At 40.9% G+C, this 19,089-nt stretch overlaps 1 protein-coding gene across 7 annotated transcripts in view; it reads right to left on the reverse strand.

The window, feature by feature from the left end:
- LOC109911635 (liprin-beta-2) overlaps positions 1-19,089 on the reverse strand; it is a 231,286-nt gene that overhangs the window by 44,088 nt on the left and 168,109 nt on the right. For 5 of the 7 annotated variants that reach the window (XM_048607119.1, XM_020510979.2, XM_048607117.1 and 2 more), the window contains 3 exons: positions 16,979-17,107; positions 7,684-7,776; positions 876-987 (listed from right to left, as the gene is read on the reverse strand). In XM_048607119.1, coding sequence (XP_048463076.1) covers positions 876-987; positions 7,684-7,776; positions 16,979-17,107 — 334 coding nt within the window. The remainder of the gene's footprint in view (positions 1-875; positions 988-7,683; positions 7,777-16,978; positions 17,108-19,089) is intronic. The other 2 variants (XM_048607121.1, XM_048607120.1) reach the window with 2 other exon arrangements.

Genomic DNA, 19,089 nt, shown 5'->3' on the forward strand with positions numbered 1-19,089 from the left:
ATGAACTGTTCGAGCTCCTCGTGGGAGCACGAGGCGGCGCCGATACAGTCATCAATGTAACGGAGGAAGAGGTGGGGTTTAGGGCCGGTGTAGGTACGGAAGAGGGATTGTTCCATGTAACCTACAAAGAGGCAGGCGTAGCTTGGGCCCATGCGGGTACCCATGGCTACCCCCTTTGTCTGTAGGAAGTGGGAGGAATTGAAAGAGAAGTTGTTGAGTGTGAGGACGAGTTCGGCTAAGCGGATGAGGGTATCAGTGGAGGGGGACTGGTCGGGCCTGCGGGACAGGAAGAAGCGGAGGGCCTTAAGGCCATCTGCATGGGGAATGCAGGTGTAGAGGGCAAGTTTCAAAATCTCCCCTCCCCCCACCGCATCCCAAAACCAGTCCAGCTCGTCCCTGCCTCCCTAACTTGTTCTTCCTCCCACCTATCCCCTCCTCCCACCTCAAGCCGCACCTCCATCTCCTACCGACCAACCTCATCCCGCCCCCTTGACCTGTCCGTCCTCCCTGGACTGACCTATCCCCTTCCTAACTCCCTAACTACACTCACCTTTCCTGGCTCCATCCCTGCCTCTTCGACCTGTTTGTTTCCTCTCCACCTATCCTCTCCTCTATCCCTCTTCTATCCGCCTCCCACTCTCTCCCTATTTATTTCAAAACCCCCTTCCCCTCCCCCTTTTCTGTTGAAGGGTCTAGGCCCGAAACGTCAGCCTCTCTGCTCCTATGATGCTGCTTGGCCTGCTGTGTTCATCCAGCCCTGCACCTTGTTGTCTCGGAATATCTGGGCCATTGTTTTTGTTACAGGGGCTGCCTGACCTCCTGAGTAATTCCCAACATTTTCTATTTTTACTGTGTACAGCTCAGGTCATTCCTACCTCTGTCAGACCCATCACTCTGTACAGAAGCTCTGGAGGAAAGCTGGCTCTGTAATCGCTCAATTTCAATATCTTTTATGGTCAACTGTTCCTTCAGATCTTCTATTTCAGCCTGAAGATAAAAGAAAAACAAAATGATCAAAACCTCAAACAGTTTTTCAAAACATCACACAACCGGCAAATTTGTTTCCACTGTTTCCATTGGGGAAAGCTATCCTGACATAAGAAATGTCACAGCTATCTGCCAAAAGGTCAGGTCAATATGAAAATTGTACGTAAAACAGAGTACAAAAGCCTGTAGGGTGGAAGGCTGTTGGACCCAATCTAAGTGACAGATCAGGTCTACCACAAAAGTCTGGGGTAGTCTTAATGATAAAGACTGGGAAACAGATGGATAGGGAATAGGGCAAAAAGAAAAAGGTAGTTGCAGGGAGACATCAGTGGAGGATGCAAAAACAGGAAGAAGAGCGTTGGGCAAGAGAATGGACCCATGTTGTAATTGGTTTTTAGCCACCTCATGACAGATTAGTTTTGACCTTGTGCTTATTACAATGACAACTTTAATTTAGGGCGGGGTGGGCTTAGAGGGAGGAGAGGAAACATGTACATTTCAATCATCTGATTAGTTCAAACTTTCAACCGTTCAGGGTAGATGTAGAATGCACCTGAAAATTAAAATGAATCGTTACGGCCAAAAAGCAAATCCTGTGTGTCGAATACCATAATAAATAAAAGCTAAATGTTATACCTTGCTGACTCATTCATAAATAGTTTTAGAATCTTCTACAATATCATAGTCAAGGTCACCAAATATTGTTGTTCCATAATGGGAACATTCACCTCAGACAACTTCAAACCTTATAGATCATAAAATATTAGTGCGGATGCTCACCTCATTAAACCTTTCAAATACTTCAATGGGAAATTTGTCAATTTTTGCAGGAGTTTCCAAGATTATGACAGACATGGTTATATTTTGGAGGTTAGCTTACATCTTCTTCGATTACGGACATTGATTCCAGGAGTGTGGCCTTCTTATTTCAACTTCCCTCCAACCAAAAAAATCAAATGTAAGAACACTGAATCAGTATTTCCCAATTTGCCTCATCTTTTTCTTTACTCTTTGTAACACTGGTTGCCAGCTGTCGCATGGCTCTTCACCCAGGCTTCCATTTATTGTAGTAAATCTCCAAGGAAACTCAGGAAGAGAAGACTCTCAATCAGCCCCTTGAGATTGTTCTACTAATCATGTTTGATTAGGATCTTCAATCCATCTACTCGCCTTTATTCTATATTCCTTAATAGTCCAGTAAAGTTACATTAACTGCCCACCCATTTCCAATTTCATGAATTAAACTGTACAGTGCTACAAAATCTTCAGTATTAATATTTAGGATTTTCTTTAAGAGAAAACTTTATTTTTTTTTCATAAAAAAACAGTGCTAGCTTTGAATCACTTGGTCATCTCGATCACCTGGCTAAGTCAGACATTCCTGGCTTCGAGTCCTACTTATATATGTTGTATGGGTACTTTATTTTTTAAGACAGTTTACCTTTAAGAACTCCATGTACTGTGTGCATATAAATTTTTGACTTTCCCAGACTTAGTCTGCTTTGGGTTTGCAAGCTGCAAACTGTCAGGTGGTTTGCTGTAATGTCTACTTCAAAATTTATAACATATTTCACTGTTTTAGCTAAGGTTAGAGTCCTTGCTGATTTTTATCTTTTTTCTCTTATCAATTTTAGTTTGGAGCTGGGAACTGTGAACTAAAGATGACTTTGGACTATGGGTAACAGCTTGTGTGAACGGGAAAACAAACCAAAAAAGTATTTGTTTATCCACAACATTAATTGCAGTTTGGCTCCTGATCAAAACGTTCTGCAGACACTTCATTACAGTGAACAGATTTAAACAGATAGCAGAGTTGGCTGTTAAAGAGGTCAGTACCTGGGAATTGGTTCCAGCAAGTGAGAACAAAGAACAGTACAACACAGGAACAGGCCCTTTGGCCCTCTAGACTGCGCTGACACATTTGTCTTTCTGAACTAAAAACATTCTGCTTGTATGCAATCCATATCCCTCTATTCCTGCCTATTCATATATCAGTCAAGGTGCCTCTTAAATGTTGTTATTGTATTCTATGCTTCCATGTCTCTTTTTTCCAGATACATTGGTTTATTTTCATTAGATAACCAAAAACTCACTGTGCTTAGGATTTGTTGCCTAAGACTAGCCTTCACATAAGAGCACGTTTGCAACATGGTGTTGCTAAGCAAGATGGAATATATGAGAGGTTTCAACACTAGAGTATCTCCCATTATATTACACCAAGGAAGTCATCTTTTAGTTTAAAGCTGATATGAATCAAAAGTCAGATTAAGAAGAATCATATTGGATTGTATGTGTGTATAGCGACAGCCTACTTTCTGAACAACGAGCAAGATTGCCAAACACGTAGCAATATGGGAACCACTGATGAAGCCAGGAATTCAATCATTTCAAACTAAAAGCAAATTACTGTGGATGCTGGATATCTGGAATAAAGACAAAGTTCTGGGCAAACTCAGCAGGTCTGGTACCATCTATACAGAGAAAGGATACACTGGCAGAAAAGTCAAACCGGATTCAAAATATTAACTCTGTTTCTCACCACATACGCTGCCAGACCTGCTGAGTTTCTACAGCAACAAGCATTTGTTTTTACTTCAATTGTGTCAATTCTGACGTGAGAGAAATTATAACAGTTCTGAATCAGCTGTATGTTGGAAGAGTTAAACCACTATCAGATTAAAATACTCCATTCAGCTGATGATCCACTGTTCTGGTGCTAAGTTACTACATCATTTATGATGTATAATTCCTGAAATATTAGAACAAAACATCCAACATGCCTCATGAGACAATGGAATGCAGTCACATACTTGGCTCTGTTGCAGTTTGACGACTGAGAAAGCAATAATTAAATTCCAAAAGTAATTACTCTGTGTTTTAACTAGTGATTATTAGTTATGTCACAAACCACATCTGTGAGGAGTTTGAAATAAAATCTTCCAAATATGGCTGGCTTAAAATATTACCAGGAGCTCACAAGTAGTCTCTGAACTGCAGAATATGACATTTAATTGCTAACCTGGTTGGCTCTTTTCACGTTATTGCCAGCCAGGGTTTAGTAGTTAGCACTCAGAGATAGTAGGAACTGCTGACGCTGGAGTCTGAGATAACAAGGTGTGGAGCTGGAGCAACACAGCAGGCCAGGCAGCGTCAGAGGAGCAGGAAAGCTGATGTTTCGGGTCAGGACCCTTCTTCAGAAATGGGGGAGGGGAAGGGGGCTCTGAAATAAAGAGAGAGGGGCGGTGCGGTAATAGAAGGTGGATAGTGGAGCAGATAGGTGGAGAGAAGACGGACAGGTCAAGGAGGCAGGGATGAAGCGAGTAGAGGTGAGTGTAGTTAGGGAGTTGGTATGGGGGTTGGTCAGTGAGGAGAGAGGAGCAGATAGATGGGAGATAGGATGGACAGGTCAAGGAGGTGGGGATGAGAGGGGGGTTGGTCTTGGGATGAGGTCAGGGGTGGGGAGATTTTGAAGCTAGTAAAGTTTCTGGGTGGCGTCGGTGTGACACTGGAGGCGGCCCAGGATGGACACGTCGTCCAGGGAGTGGGAGGGGGAGTTGGAGTGGTTTGCGACTGGGAGGTGTTGTCGTTTGTCACGAACCAAGCGTAGGTGCTCCACAAAGCGATCTCCGAGCCTCCGCTTGATGTCCCAGATGTAGAGGAGGCCACATCGGGAACAGCGGATATAATAGTTAGTAGTTAGTACTCTTGTCTAAAAATCAGAAAGTTGTGGGTTCAAGACCGACTCCTGAGATTTGAGCAGAAAATACAGACCATCATTCCTAGGGTAGTACTGAGAGTGCGCTACACTGTGAGAGCTGCTGTCCGGCTTACTTACCTTCCCACGTGGGATATAAATTGCAAACAAAAACATTGGAGATCTCCGTGATCTCCTCAGACATGGTCATATAGTCATTAACATAGTAAAATACCGTTGATGTTGGAAATCTGAACACAAAAACTGTGAAAAACTCAGCAGTCCAGGCAGCATCTATTTAGAAAAACAAAGTTAATGCTTCAAGTCGATGATCTTTAATCATTAGTCATTATCTACAGATTTGTGGAAGCTTGCTGTGGGCAAACTGGTTGCTGCTTTTCTTATTTAACAACAATGACTACACACAAGGAAAAGAAAAGTACTTTGTTGCCCGTATGTTAAGGTTATTGGGATAGCCAGAGATTGTGAATATAGAAATGCAAGTTTTTATGTTCATACTGCACATCAATGATGTTCAAGAAATATGGAGCCAATGTTATTCAAAAAGTCTTCTGATATTTACAGAAAATAAACAATGCATTTATTCTAGTGTGAAAATGAGTTTTAGTTAGCAATAGATTGGACCACAAGCAACCACATATGGGTCACCTCTACTGTTCAGACATTGTTTGGTACTGCTAGGAAAGTAATGAAGGGACAGGGCAAGTGGCTTGTAAAGTGTACTCCAATGTGTTTCCTAATCTCTAACATTAAAATTAAAAGGAAATGTCCTGAAATTAGCAGACCGGAGCTTCCTGTTAAAGTCTAAGAAAATTGTAAAACAAAGCAGTTGGTAATTTTCATACAACACTGCAGGAAGCAATACTAAACTGAAGTGGTTTCTCTAAATACCCAGTTGGAAGAGCAGAAGGCCATTCAAAGGAATGGAAGGATTTAGAAAAGGAAGGAGATTGCAGACAGTGCTCTACCCCTCCCAAGAACTAAAGAATGGGAAAGTACACTCACAATCACTTCAAATCCTACTGCAGCATGCTAGTTTCAGACAATTCCATTTTCTTTTCCACCTTGCCAAACTTCGACCAAAAATACTTTACAAAATAAAACTAGTGTAATCACTGTAACACAACAGAAAATTAATACTACTTTATTAATTAACAACACCAGGAAGAATATGAAGTTAATAATCTGCTAGCTGATGGCCTAATTTTTGATGTCCAAAAGCTTTTTAAATGAGTCATATTTCCTGCTCATAATTATGATCCCATAATCATTAGTGTTTCATAGTAGGTTACAGTTTTATTCAAGGGGGCTCTAAGTTAACTCAAGCAATATCTAAAGATATCAATTTTCAAAAATTCATAAATGTCTGGCTTTATTCATCCAATGTAAAAGAATCAATCCAAACTATTCTTAAGGTTTATGTGCTTAGCTTGGGTTTCAAAAAAAACCTCAATGGTCTTTCCTCTCCCTATAGGCTGAAGTTCCTTCACGTCACTCATGCGGTACAATTGGCAGCCATGGTTTCACCTGCCTGGGGCCTAGCTTTGGAATTCTCTCCTTAAATCCTATGCTTTTTTTTTAAAAACTTTATCTCCTAATTTATGTTGCTCCTTAAAATCAACCCTCTTTAACCAAGATTTTGGTCATGTCCTCAAATGGCCCAGTGCCAAACTTTCCTTGACAATGGTCTTATGAAGCACCTTAGGATGTATTACTACATTTAAAAGCAACATAAATGCAATTCATTTTTGTTCTGAAAACTGTCAATTGATTTTGTGGTTTAACACAATCCCAACCTTTAGCAGAAGGTCACTAGCTGCTGTTATTTTTGTACAAGACTTCAAATTTGGAGAGCAGATTCAGAAATCAATCCATCAGTAATTGTGAAGAGATGAAATTTTGGACCACGACAACTACTGTTCTCAAAGGCTAACATCTTCCCAAGGTGTTAGTGTTAGACTTTCAGTCTTGCATGATATCTCTTCTCTATTTCTTTGATACCTTTGCTGCTCTCATATCCTCCATAAACTCCAAGCCATCTGTCTCATGTCAGTTCCATCATGAACCTGCATTCCCTGACCCTCGCTGAATTATGTTAAAATTCTCAGCCTTATCTTTAAATCATCTCATAACTTCATCCCAATTGATTCCCGAGGGCTGATATGTGAACTGATCGACATAGTCTTAAAAATCTGTAAGAGTTCAATAAGGTAGACATTAAGATTTTTCCACTTCTGAGGGAGACCATTACAAGGGAACCACTAACAAAGGAACAAAAACAAAGTTGCTGGAAAAGCTCAGCAGGTCTGGCAGCATCTGTGAAGGAAAAAACAGAGTTAATGTTTCGGGTCCGGTGACCCTTCCTCAGAACTTTTTCCAGAACCTCAGGACCAGTTCTAAGGAAGGGTCACCAGACCTGAAATGTTAACTCTGTTTTTCCCTTCACAGATGCTGCCAGACTGCCCGAGCTTTTGCAGCAACTTTGTTTTTGTTCCTGATTCACAGCATCCGCAGTTCTTTCGGTTTTTAACCGCAAATAAAGGACAGTCACTGTCCAAAACTGTCAAACCCAAAGTGAGTTCAAAAGGACTTTCTTTATGCAGAGGGCGACAAGAATGTGGAATGCACTACCACATTTAAAAAGATGCTGGATAAACATGAGGGAGAAAGGAATATAAAAATCTGATTGAGTGGGATGATGATATGGAGCATAAATGTCAGTGGGCCAAATGGACGATTTCTGCGCGTGCTAAGTCATTCTAGGAGAAGGCAAAGCAGAACTTTTCTGGGGACAGGCAGTAAGCATGGCCCTGCCAAATACCCTCATCCCAAGGGAAAGTTAAAAAGCACACCACAGAATTAGGGAATTAACACTTTGACACTATTAATGAAAGTGAAATGATCAAATCAGAATACTCAGCACAGTCACACTTGTCAAAACATGTTGTGGAACAACTGTGACAAATGGAAAACACATTTACCTTTGTGGCTGCCAACTTGTGTTCATACTGAATCTTTTCATCCTCTAGCTCTTCCACTTTAGATTTCAGGCTTCGTAATTCCCCAAGCAAGTTCTGTAATGTCAGCAAAGTACGAGTGGTGTAAACAATAAAATTAAAAAATAGTTGAATAACTCACATAACCCAAAATCTGGCCTGTTGAGCTATTTAAGGATTTAATTATTGACTGGAATCGAAAAGGTGAAGATTAGTTAGGTTTGATCCCCATAGAGGAATCCTGAAATTGAATCTCAGGACGGAAATGACTATTATGAGGGGGCATAATTTTAAGGTGATTGGAGAATGGTAGGGGACAGATGTCAGAGGTAGGTTCTTTACACAGAGAGTGGTGGGTGTGTGGAATGCGCTGCCGGCAGTGGTAGCGGAGTCAGATACATTAGAGACATTTAAGCGACTCTTGGATAGGCACATGGAGGATAGTATAATGTAGGGTATGCAGGGTAGTTTGACCTGAGAGTAGGATAATAGGTCGGCACCACATCGTGGGCAGAAGGGCCTGTACTGTTCTACATTCTTCCTACGTTCTACATTCTTTCTACGTTCTAATTGGTTGCTCAATGATTAGAGAACTGGATAAAAACAAAAGTGCATTTGTATGGTGCCTTTTGCAATGCTAGAAGTCCCCAAAGCATTTTACAGCCAACAAAGTGCACATTTGTGCGCAGCAAGATCTCACAAATGACAATGGGATTGTGACCAAAAAAAATTTGGTTTTGGTGGTGTTGATACACCAATTAATATAGACCAAGAGCATCTCAGAGTTCCAATAGTGCCACAGAATCTGACACATACATCTGACAAGGGAGATTCTCATCATAACATCTCATCTAAAAGCCAACATCTCTGACAATGCAGCACACTGTCTGTACTAGGAGTGTCAGCCTACATTTTGTGCTCAGTCCCAGGATTGGATCTGAACCAACAAACTTCTGACTCAGAGGAGAGTGTATTAGGGGAAACAGGATCACAGAAGAAACAACAATACATACAACGGGCTGAAGGGTGATTCTCAAAATTGTTATAAACAAAGTATCATGTGTAAAATGCTTGGGAAGGTCCTCAGTGGAGGGGGTTAATGGTACACCATGTCAACATGTACAGAGAATGAAAATTCTATGCGAAATAAAATTATTTCACTTATTGCAAGATATGCTCAGTGTAGTTATTTAGCATCTCTTTAGGCATGTTTGGACTCCTTTGGTCTCAGCTGGAAAATATAGTGTTCAATTCGGGACACTTCAGAAAATATGTAAAGGCCTTGATAAGGATGCAAAGAGCGTTACCAGGCTGCTTGTTGCCAGGAATGAGGCATTACAGTTAAAAAGAAAGATTGGAAAAATTAAGCCTGTTCTGGCTTAAGAGATGACCTGACAGTAATTTTCCAAAACGTTGAGAGGTGTTGATAAAAACAGGGAAATTACTTCTTCTTGAGATTGAATCAGTGACCAAAAGGGAATAGATTTAAACTATTCGACAACAGCTTTGGAGGAGAGATTAGAATTGTTCTCACACAGCTGTCAAGATGTGGAGTGCTCCACCTCAGAACATGGTGGAAACTGATTCCACAAATAGTTTTAAAAAGGAGCTACATGGACCCTTGAGAATGAAGTACTTGAGAGATTTACAGACAAAAAGCAGGATGTGGGACTAAGGACAACTATTTCTTCAAAGAACTAGTAAATGCACCCAGGGCATAAGGATGTCCCACTGTGACAAAGGTTTCTATGACGTTTTCCCCAATTTCACCTCCCCTAAAACTACTTTACTACTACTACTCCCCTACTACGTTAAGCCTGCTAAATAGCACGCCTGCCGACATGGATCTTTTCTTCTGAAGAAAATCATGTTTTGCTTCTGGCTGCTCTTTTTCAGGGTCATACAAGCTCAACTTAGTAGCCATTTCAGCAATTAACTCACCAGGTAGCTCATCTAATTATTTAACTTTAAGCCACATGATTTTTTGGGAAATGCTGATTTGACCCACCGATAAAGAAAATGAAATTCAGACCATTAAAAAAGAAACAACCCTTTCAAATCTATTTTAGGATACAAGTTCTCAGATAATCTTATGAACTTTCATCGCATAATGCAACTCATTCCGATGCCATAAAAGATGATAAAGAATAAGAAAAGCGAATGTTACACACAGAGTAAAAAGCACATGACACTCAGCAACACAGACCCATAGCCAGGAAAGGTACAGAAATAATATTTATCACCTCCAATGGATTTACATTCATGACCTCACGGAACCTGGATGTTTGGGGATTTAGTGCGAAAATGTACCATTTCAAATCAAAATTTAAAAAAAAAATCAAATCCAGTTCTGACTATATTTGCTCTCATGATGAAAAAGTTGAGTTGACTGTTATTTTGGAGACAGGTTATTTTTCAATTACCTTTTGCATTTTTATAGTTTCTGAACTTTACACTCCACTAAGCTCATACTGAAACAAGTCACAAGATGAAAGAATTCAGTGAGGCCGCAATGCCCAACCTCTACCAACTCCTCCTCCCTGTGCTTTTGCCTCTGGGAGGTTATAAAAATATCACGTGGCGGAAACCAGCTTGGATAACACATTGATAATTGATGTAAATTTCCAACTGAGGCACATTGAATCAATTAAGGCGTTGCTGAAACCCAGAACACTCCCTGCAAGCCATTAGCTTTGAAGCTAATTCTAAGCTTTAAAAGTCATGAACTAAATAATGTATTTATTCTTAATAAAATTTACACAGAAATTGGAGACAATAGTTGAGGTAAACTCAAGTGGGAGAGCTTATAGCTTGCAGTTGTGCCCAAATGTGCTTCAGATTACACAGGTTGGGTTACAGATCAAGTTGCCATGAATATTAATTTGCATAAACGCTGGTGTAAAATCTTACAAGAGAGTGGAATCAGGTTGAGTAATAGTTTATCCATTCCATTGGACCCGTTGAGAGGTTTAAGGAGAGTAAGGTGGGCAGTTCTTTAGTCATAGAACCCCTACAGCGTGGAATCAGACCATTCAGCCCATCGAGTCCACACCAACCCTCCGAAGAGCATCCCACCCAGACCCCACCCTGGCATTTCCCACCCTAGACACTATGGGCAGTTTAGCACAGCCAAACCACCTAACCTGCACATCTTTGGATTCTGGGAGGAAACCGGAGCACCTGGAGGAAACCCACTCAGACACGGGGAGCATGTGCAAACTCCACACAGACAGTCGCCCGATGGTGGAATCAAATCTGGGTCCCTGGTGCTGTGAGGCAACAGTGCTAACCACTGAGCCACAATGCTGCCCCAGAAATAACCAAATCAGGAAAATAAATAGTTAATAACCATATCCAACATATCTGTGCATGCAATTTAAAAACAAAATGACTGAATTTCTTTTAAAATAAAACATATTGAGCAATTTAATTATCAGTTTCTTAGTGAATCGACCATTTTAAAAATGTTAATGTGTGCTACTCTTGTCTGCGGAGGTCTTGTGACATAATGAATGACATCCCCACCTCTGGGCCTGAAACTCAAGAGTTCAAATTCCATCCCAGGAATTCATAACCAAAGAAGGTTTGTTCATAATGCAGTCAAAAGATTGAGTATTGACCTGCAAGTACTTTTAACATACCAACAGCAGAAGAAAAGAGCAGGAGAGATTATGGTAAACTGCATTATGGTAAACTGCATGATGGCACGAGCATTGGAACCTCACTGTGCAAATGTGCATGCTGCTACAGCAACTCAGTCTCAAGAGAAATGTAACACACCAACACCACACTTGCCTGTGAGAAAATAAACATCATTTGAAGAGTGTTGTGTAATCTTGCAAGTTCAATCTAGGGGCACCATTAGTTTTGTGGGTACGGCCTGAAGCAGGCCAATTGAAATGTAAACCAGTCTAAGGGAAATATAAGTGCCAATGATTTTGGGATGCAAGTAACGTACTCTTAAAACTTCTATTTTTTAAGTTCATTTTGCTGATTCTGCATGGATTTCGTCAATGTCACTGGTGCAAATGAATAGAAACCCAAGCGCTCAAATTTCTGACATGGAACAGATCAACAGAAAATAGAGTGGAACACTAGCACCATTGTGACACAGGTCTGAGATGTCTACTTTAAAGTCCCCGATTCAGGAAACATCTTGAACACTTGGTTCAGTTCAAGTCACTGAAGCGTAAGGAAACATTTGCGAGCCCTGGAGATTATGTCGAAAAAGCAGATGAGGCTGATTTTCAGGACTAACAGCAATGTATTTTCATTGGGCAAGGCATCAGGAAATAACTGCATGCATTTATTTAGAGCCCTTAACTTTGAAAAGTACACCAAGCATTTCACAGGAGATCTGTCACTCAAAAATTGAGACAGCCAAAGCTGAAGCAATTAGGAGTGGTAACTCACTTTGGCATAAGAGGTAGGTTTGAAAGCAATCTTGAGGAGGAGGAAGGTGAACAGGAAATCGTTAGGGAAGAGGATTCCAGATTTTAGGACTATCAGTGGTGGACTGAAGGAAGTGGGATTACACATTCATTACTGGAGCACAGAGAACTTGGAGGGTATTGGGACTGAATGAGGTTACAGAAACATAGATGGCCAAGGTAGTGGATGGATTTAAAAACAGGGATGATGATTTTAATTTGAAGACTTTGGTGGACTGGTGGGCCATGCAAGTCACTGAGTTTTGGGGCAATGGGTGCTTTGGCTTAATATGCGTTAGGATACAGCCAGAAACTTGGGTGACCTCAAGTTTACGATGTGGCATCCCAGCTGAAGTGTCGTGGAATAGTCAAGTCTAGAGATACATGAGGCATAGTTGAAGGTTTCAACAGCGGCCAAACTCATGGAGGGGCTGAGTCCAGCAATACTATGGTGGAAATAGGTAGTCTTAGACAGTTGCTAGGGAAGAGACAGGAGTCTCTAGTTAGAGAACCATGTTTCAAATGAGGACTGAAAACAATAGCTTGAGTTTTGTCAATGTACAATTGGAGAAAGTTTCTACTCAATCAGCATAAGCAGTGCGAGAATTTAGAGACAGTTGGTAGAGTTGGGAGTTGCTAATGAGGTAGAACTGAGTTTTATCGTATTAAATGCAGAAACTGATGTTATACCTTTGGAATTATATGGGCTTCTTCTGTGTTTAAAAGTTCCATGATTCTAGAAAAAGGTGAGATCCATTGTGTGTGTTGTACGTGCATCTTGCGTTTAAGAACTCCATGTGTTGCCCACGTACACTATTGCAATGCTAGCTAGCCTGAACCTGCAAACTGCACACACACAAATCAATTGATTTGCTTTAATGTCTGTTACATAACTTGTAACCTCTGTTTTACTGCTTTACATAAACTAACCCACAGGATTAATCAATCCCTGATGACCAAATGTTTATTAAACCATCATTAATAGCATGGCATGGTGAAAAGCATGCGAAAACATTGTATTGATTCTACCTGAACAGTCAGTAAGCAATTTACATTACGGTTAGAATAGATCATAATCAACCATCTTTAACAATGCTTAAGTGCATGAGATAACCCGCAATGTATTTTTTGTTACGGTGTCAGAAAGTGCTGAAACGTAGCTTGCTGGGATGCAGATCAATCCTCATCAAAAGGCTAGTTAATGAGGCCCTTGTAAAAGGCAAGAGATCAACATGTATGATGGATTGATGGGAACCAGGGGAAGATCAAAGCCATAATGTCGGAATGCGCATAAAATTGCTTAGCTTAAAATGGGTCATAACAGAACTAACATAATTTAAAATGTTAAACAGCATTCAGGGCTATGTTTAACAGCTGGGAACAAACTTTTACAGACCTAAACCTGATGAATAGCAGCCAAAAAGCTAAACAGAATAGACCATGTAAGACAACTCAGCCAGATTAAACTTTGGCATTCATAAATTGGAATCTATGGACTACTTTGTGAGGTGATGCAGAGAAAACAGCTCATTTTGTGATGTTGCAGATGGGAAGCTAGCAAATAGAATTGTTGAGTTAGTAATTGGATCAACCCCGATGGAAGCTTTCTAGATAGATTTTCTAGACAGAGTGAAGTTTTATAGTGTTGACGAGTGACTGAAGGTTGGAAACAAGCATGAAGCATTCAATCACAGGACAACAAACCTTACAGAAGCAGAATACAAATTTGACATTTGGCACAATTACTAAAACGTCCAAACATAGCAATATAATGGTGGCCAACTGCATCTAAAAAAATTCTCAGCTTTCAATCAATATTTCAAGGCATGTGAAAGAAAGACTATTAGCTAATGCAGTGCACTAGAGAAAATGCTAATGCAACTACAAAGAGCGTGCATTGACCCTGACATACTGTGCAAAAGGAATACCTTCAAGCTGTAATAAAGGCTATCAGGTATCCCACTAGAAGCGTGTCTTGTTAGAACTCTTTCTTTCGAATATCATTGCCAGCATGCAATTCTGAAAGGACAATCTGGAACAAAACTTGGCTGTAACATGTCAGGGTAAGCAAACTCAAGGACAACAACTGCAGCCCATGAAAGAAACTCTTGACAACAGAAAGAAGGGTGACAGGCAAGATGACTGCAATTAATCACGCATCCTTGCCATGAGATCCCAGCACATCAGCAAATTACTGATTTCATTGAAATTCAACGGCTTGCTTGTTATTCTAAATGGCTAAACTTCCTCTTGAAATGGAAAGTCATGAGTATTTGCCTCTAGGAAAGTTTACCGGTAAAGATTTCATGTATCGTGTGCGCACAATGTTGCAACTCTGACTGACAGTAAGTCTGTTGTGGATCTGCAAGCTGTACACACTGAAATCAATTGATTTGTTATGTTAGCAGCTTCATCACGTAATTTTTTTTACTACAGTAAACAGACTAACCCATGAAGATAATCAATCCCCAATGAACAAACGTTTATGAGAACATGATCATTTACAGGATATTGTGTACAGTGTGATCCCAAAACAGCTGGGGGTACAGTTTTAAGGTGAGAGGACAGAGATTTTAAAAAAACATGAGGGGCATTTTTTTTTTTTTAAACACAGAGGGTGGTTTGCATGTGGAATGAACTTCCTGAGGAAGTGGTGGATGTAGGTACAATTACAACGTTTAAAAGACATTTGGAGAAGTACATGAATAGGAAAGGTTTGGAGGGATTATGGGCCAGGAGCAGGCAGATGGGACTAGTTTAGTTTGGGATTATGGTCAGTGTGGACTGATTGAACTGAAGGGTCTGTTTCCATGTTGTATGACTGGACAATCAGTTATCGGACATCATGTGCAAGTTTAATCCATTGAACATGTGTAAAACATCTGGATTCAGATGACAAGCTTTATTTTTTGAATAGATGCATTCAAGTTTTTTTTGATGAGAGCCACCTGCTGCACAAACATAAAGCTAGCTAAAACCATCAAACCATCGGTCTCTTCACTGAATTTTAACATCAACACTAAACTCTGTCAGACCAAAATCAACATTATTTCACAGGAGTTGTCATCAGCAAGACAGTAGGTATTCCCTCAAGATAAATTTTGGCTCCAGGCAGTGAGATTCACAGTAGTCTTCAGAGTATATCCACACGCCAAATCTCAATGGAAGCAGACCATATTGCACAACAGACTTGGACACCAGTCGAATTAGCGTTTGCACAGAACACAAGGTGGCCTCATGACAAAGTGCTTATTTCAATTTTAAACCAGCACCTATTTTTTTTGAAATTGATTTAATTGAATGATCCCAACTTGACACCAGTATGCGTACAACTGACTGAGTTTAATAAACAAACTTCCGTTTAAACATGTCACATCATGTCGTTGGTACATTTGAAGTGTGGTTGCTTTCGAGCATGGGAAGATTCATCCGAAATGTACACCTAGTATAATATCTGCAAAGACTATTTTTGTAGGAAGAAATTTAAAAAACCTGGTTCCTTAAAAATTGCTTGCAGTGCATACAGAATTGCCAAATCTGGAAAGTACAGTGACTTGCATTTCAGAGAATATACAGCATTGAAGGAGGCAATTTCACCCATTCTGCCTGTACTAGCTCTTTGAAAGAGCTATCCAATCAGCGTTACTCACCCTGCTCTTTTCCCCATCCTTCTAAAAAGTTTTCTTCCTCTTCAAGTATTCCTCCAAATCCCTATTGAAAATCACTACTGAATTTGCTTCCACCATCCTTTAAGGCAATGCATTCCAGATCCTAATTCAGTGTGTAAAAACGGTCTATTCTTTGAGAATTTTGGCCAATTACTTGGTGTTTACGCCTTCTTGTAATGACAACTGTTTTGCCTTATTCACTCTACTAATACCCTTCATGATTTTCAACAAACCTAATAAATGTCATCACAACCTTAGCGGCTGTCCAATCACAATTTCTTTCACCTCTCCAAATGATCAAACGTAGCTAGAAATTTCATCACAGTATCAATTTAGAACACAGATGACAATAACCAAGCACAGTGCTGTTGGGTGCATTCCCTCAATTTCTTCCTTGGACAAGGATCTCGAACTGTTTGTCATAAGAACATCTGCAAGATTGCGGCCCTCAGTTTTGCCTTCAAAGGCAGGCAAGCTTAGGAATCAAGTTCCTGAGAATGATTCATTCTGTCTCAGGCAGAGAGTGCAAGTGGTTCAAATTTGGAGCTTTTTATCCTTTGGAAGTGGCCAACTTCTATGCATCGTGGCTGCCTCTTCCCAGTGACCTTCACAGCAGCGACTGACAGCTCTGTTGTCAGACTACACCCTCTGTGATTTGGCCATATAGGACAGAATCTCATTACTACATCTATTGCGTAGTCAAGTTGGATCTAAATTTCATTTAAAGTAACTGAACTAAGCGCCTCACGGCACGTCAGATGAATATGTTAGTGAGCCACAGTAGAAGACAGGAGGATAACTATTTGGTCAAAGAGATAGGTTTTAAGGATCTTCTTCAAGAAGAGAGCAAGGTAGAGAGATGGAGAGATTTATGGAGGGAATATTATGGTGTAAGTAATGCTCAAGAGCCCAGAACGGAAAGAACACCGTAGTTCTCAGGGTTCAACATTTGGAGGAGACTGAAGAGAGGAGGAGGGGTAAAGTCAGAGACATTTTAAAACAGAAACCAGAATTTTAACATCAAGGGGGTGCTGAACCATGAGGTAGTGAGAATCAGGAATGTAAGGGTAATTGATGAGTGGGATTTGGTGCAAGTTCAGTCTAAGTTGGGAGGCTAGTCAGGAAAGTGTTAGAACAGTAAAGTCTGGGGTAATAAAATCATACAGCAAAATTATGGCTAACCTCACTTTTCTGCAACTCATCACATTCCCGGTGGTCCTTCTCTAATCCAGCCAGTTTAATTTTCAGACTTGAAACCTCAGCCATTAGATCCAGTTTCTGGCTCTCCAGTGCTGTCCTGCTCAGCAGCTCCTAGAAACAGCAGGAAGTGACATTTTCAGTCTCAAAATTCATTTCCATTTGCACATCAAATCCCAGAAACTTAAATGGATTTACTTCCAAAAGACCAAGTGCAATTGATACCCAAAGGGCCTGGCCATAGTTTGTGGGCTGACTCAGCAACTTCACTCCACAAGTCCTCCAGAGCTTTTAGGTACCAGCATTGGGTTGCGGGCATAGAACAGAAGACAAAGGACACTGCTTTGTTGTTCTTGTTGAACAGTATCAGAGAAGACAGAGCTAAAAGAAAGGGGTTTTTTAATGTTGATTGGACAATGAGTCTTTGTTCCGTGTTACACTAGTATTTGTTAGTATAATCTTCCTGAATGCACAGAGGCAAAGCTGTTTATAAATTGCGTGTTTTATTTTTGGTGCTGGAGGAGGTGCCAGAGAAGGATGGAAACAAGTCAAGCAAAAATTGAAGCTTGATGAAAGAAAAAAGAGAGTATTTATCAGAATCTAACTCACTGCTGGCTAAACACTTGCCTCTTTCCCTGCCATTACCAACTTCTGTACCATGTTTCAACATCTGGATGAGCTTTCTCTTCTTAAAAATAAAATTATTCAAAAGATGTGTGTGTTATTGGCAAGGTCAGCATTTAGAGCTGACATCTAATGGTCCTTGAGAGGGAATGTGAAGCTGCTTTCTTGAGCTGCTTCAGTCCACATGCTGCAAGTGTACACACAATGCACAGGAATTGGATTTTGACACAGCAAAAGGACAGTGATATCATTCCAAATCAGACTGGGAGCTGTTTTCTCCTATTCATTTGTGGGATGTAGGCGTCGCTGGCTGGCCAGCATTTCTTGTCCACCTCTAGTTGCCCTTGAGAAGGTGTTGGTGAGCTGCCGCCTTGAACCGCTGCAATCCTCCTGCTGTGGGTTGACCCACAATGCCAGTAAAGGAGCGAATTTCAGGATTTTGAGCCAGTGACACTGAAGGAACAGTGAAATATTTCCAAATCAGGGTGGTGAGTGGCTTGGAGGGGAACTTGAAGGTGAACTTGTCAACATCCATTTGGAGTTCGACACTGTTCTCCTCACAGTTTACAATGCTTCTAAGTTTTGTATCAGAGTTCCCATATGTCTCATGCCCTTGTCCTTCTAGATGGAAGTGGTCGTTAGTTTGGAAATTGCTGTCTGAGGATCTTTGGTGAATTTCTGCAGTGCATCTTGTAGATAGTACACACTGCTGCTACTGGGTGTCGGTGGTGGAGAGTGGATGCTTGTGGATGTAGTGCCAATCAAGCGAGCTGCTTTTTCCTGGATGGTGTCAAGCTTCGAGTGTTGTGGGTGCTGCACTCATCCAGGCAAGTGGGGAATATTCCATCACACTCCTGACTTGTGCCTTGTAGGTGGAGGACAGGCTTTGAGGAGTCAGGAGGTGAGTTACTTGCCGCAGTATTCCTAGCTTCTGGCCTGCTCTTGTAGCCACTGTGTTAATATGGTGAGTCAATTTGAGTTTTTGGTCAATGATAACTCCCAGGGATGTTGACAGTGGGGGATTCAGCGATGGTAACACTGTTGAATATCAAGGGGTGGTGGTTAGATTCTCTTATTGGTGATGGTCATAGCCTGGCTTTTATGTGGCATGAATGTCACTTGCCACTTGTCAGTCTAAACCTGGATACTGACCAAATCCTGTTGCATTTGAACACAGACTGCTTCAGTATCTGAGGGGTCACGAACGGTGCTGAACATTGTGCAATCATCAGCAAACATCCCCACTTCTGATCTTATGATGTTTTTGTTCCTGATTTACAGCATCCACAGTTCTTTTGGTTTCTAAGAGAGAGGGGCAAATGTTTTTCCAGCAGGGAGTTAGATTCTTATAAACACCCTTGTTCAAAAAAGGTTGCAAGGAAATGCCCAGCCATCACCGACTAGCCAGTTTAACCTCAGTGGTGGGAAAGCTTCTTGAGACGGTTATTCAAATTAGAATTAAGAGTCATGTG

This window comes from Rhincodon typus, chromosome 17 (assembly GCF_021869965.1).
Source record: "Rhincodon typus isolate 14 chromosome 17, sRhiTyp1.1, whole genome shotgun sequence".
Lineage (NCBI taxonomy): Eukaryota > Metazoa > Chordata > Chondrichthyes > Orectolobiformes > Rhincodontidae > Rhincodon > Rhincodon typus.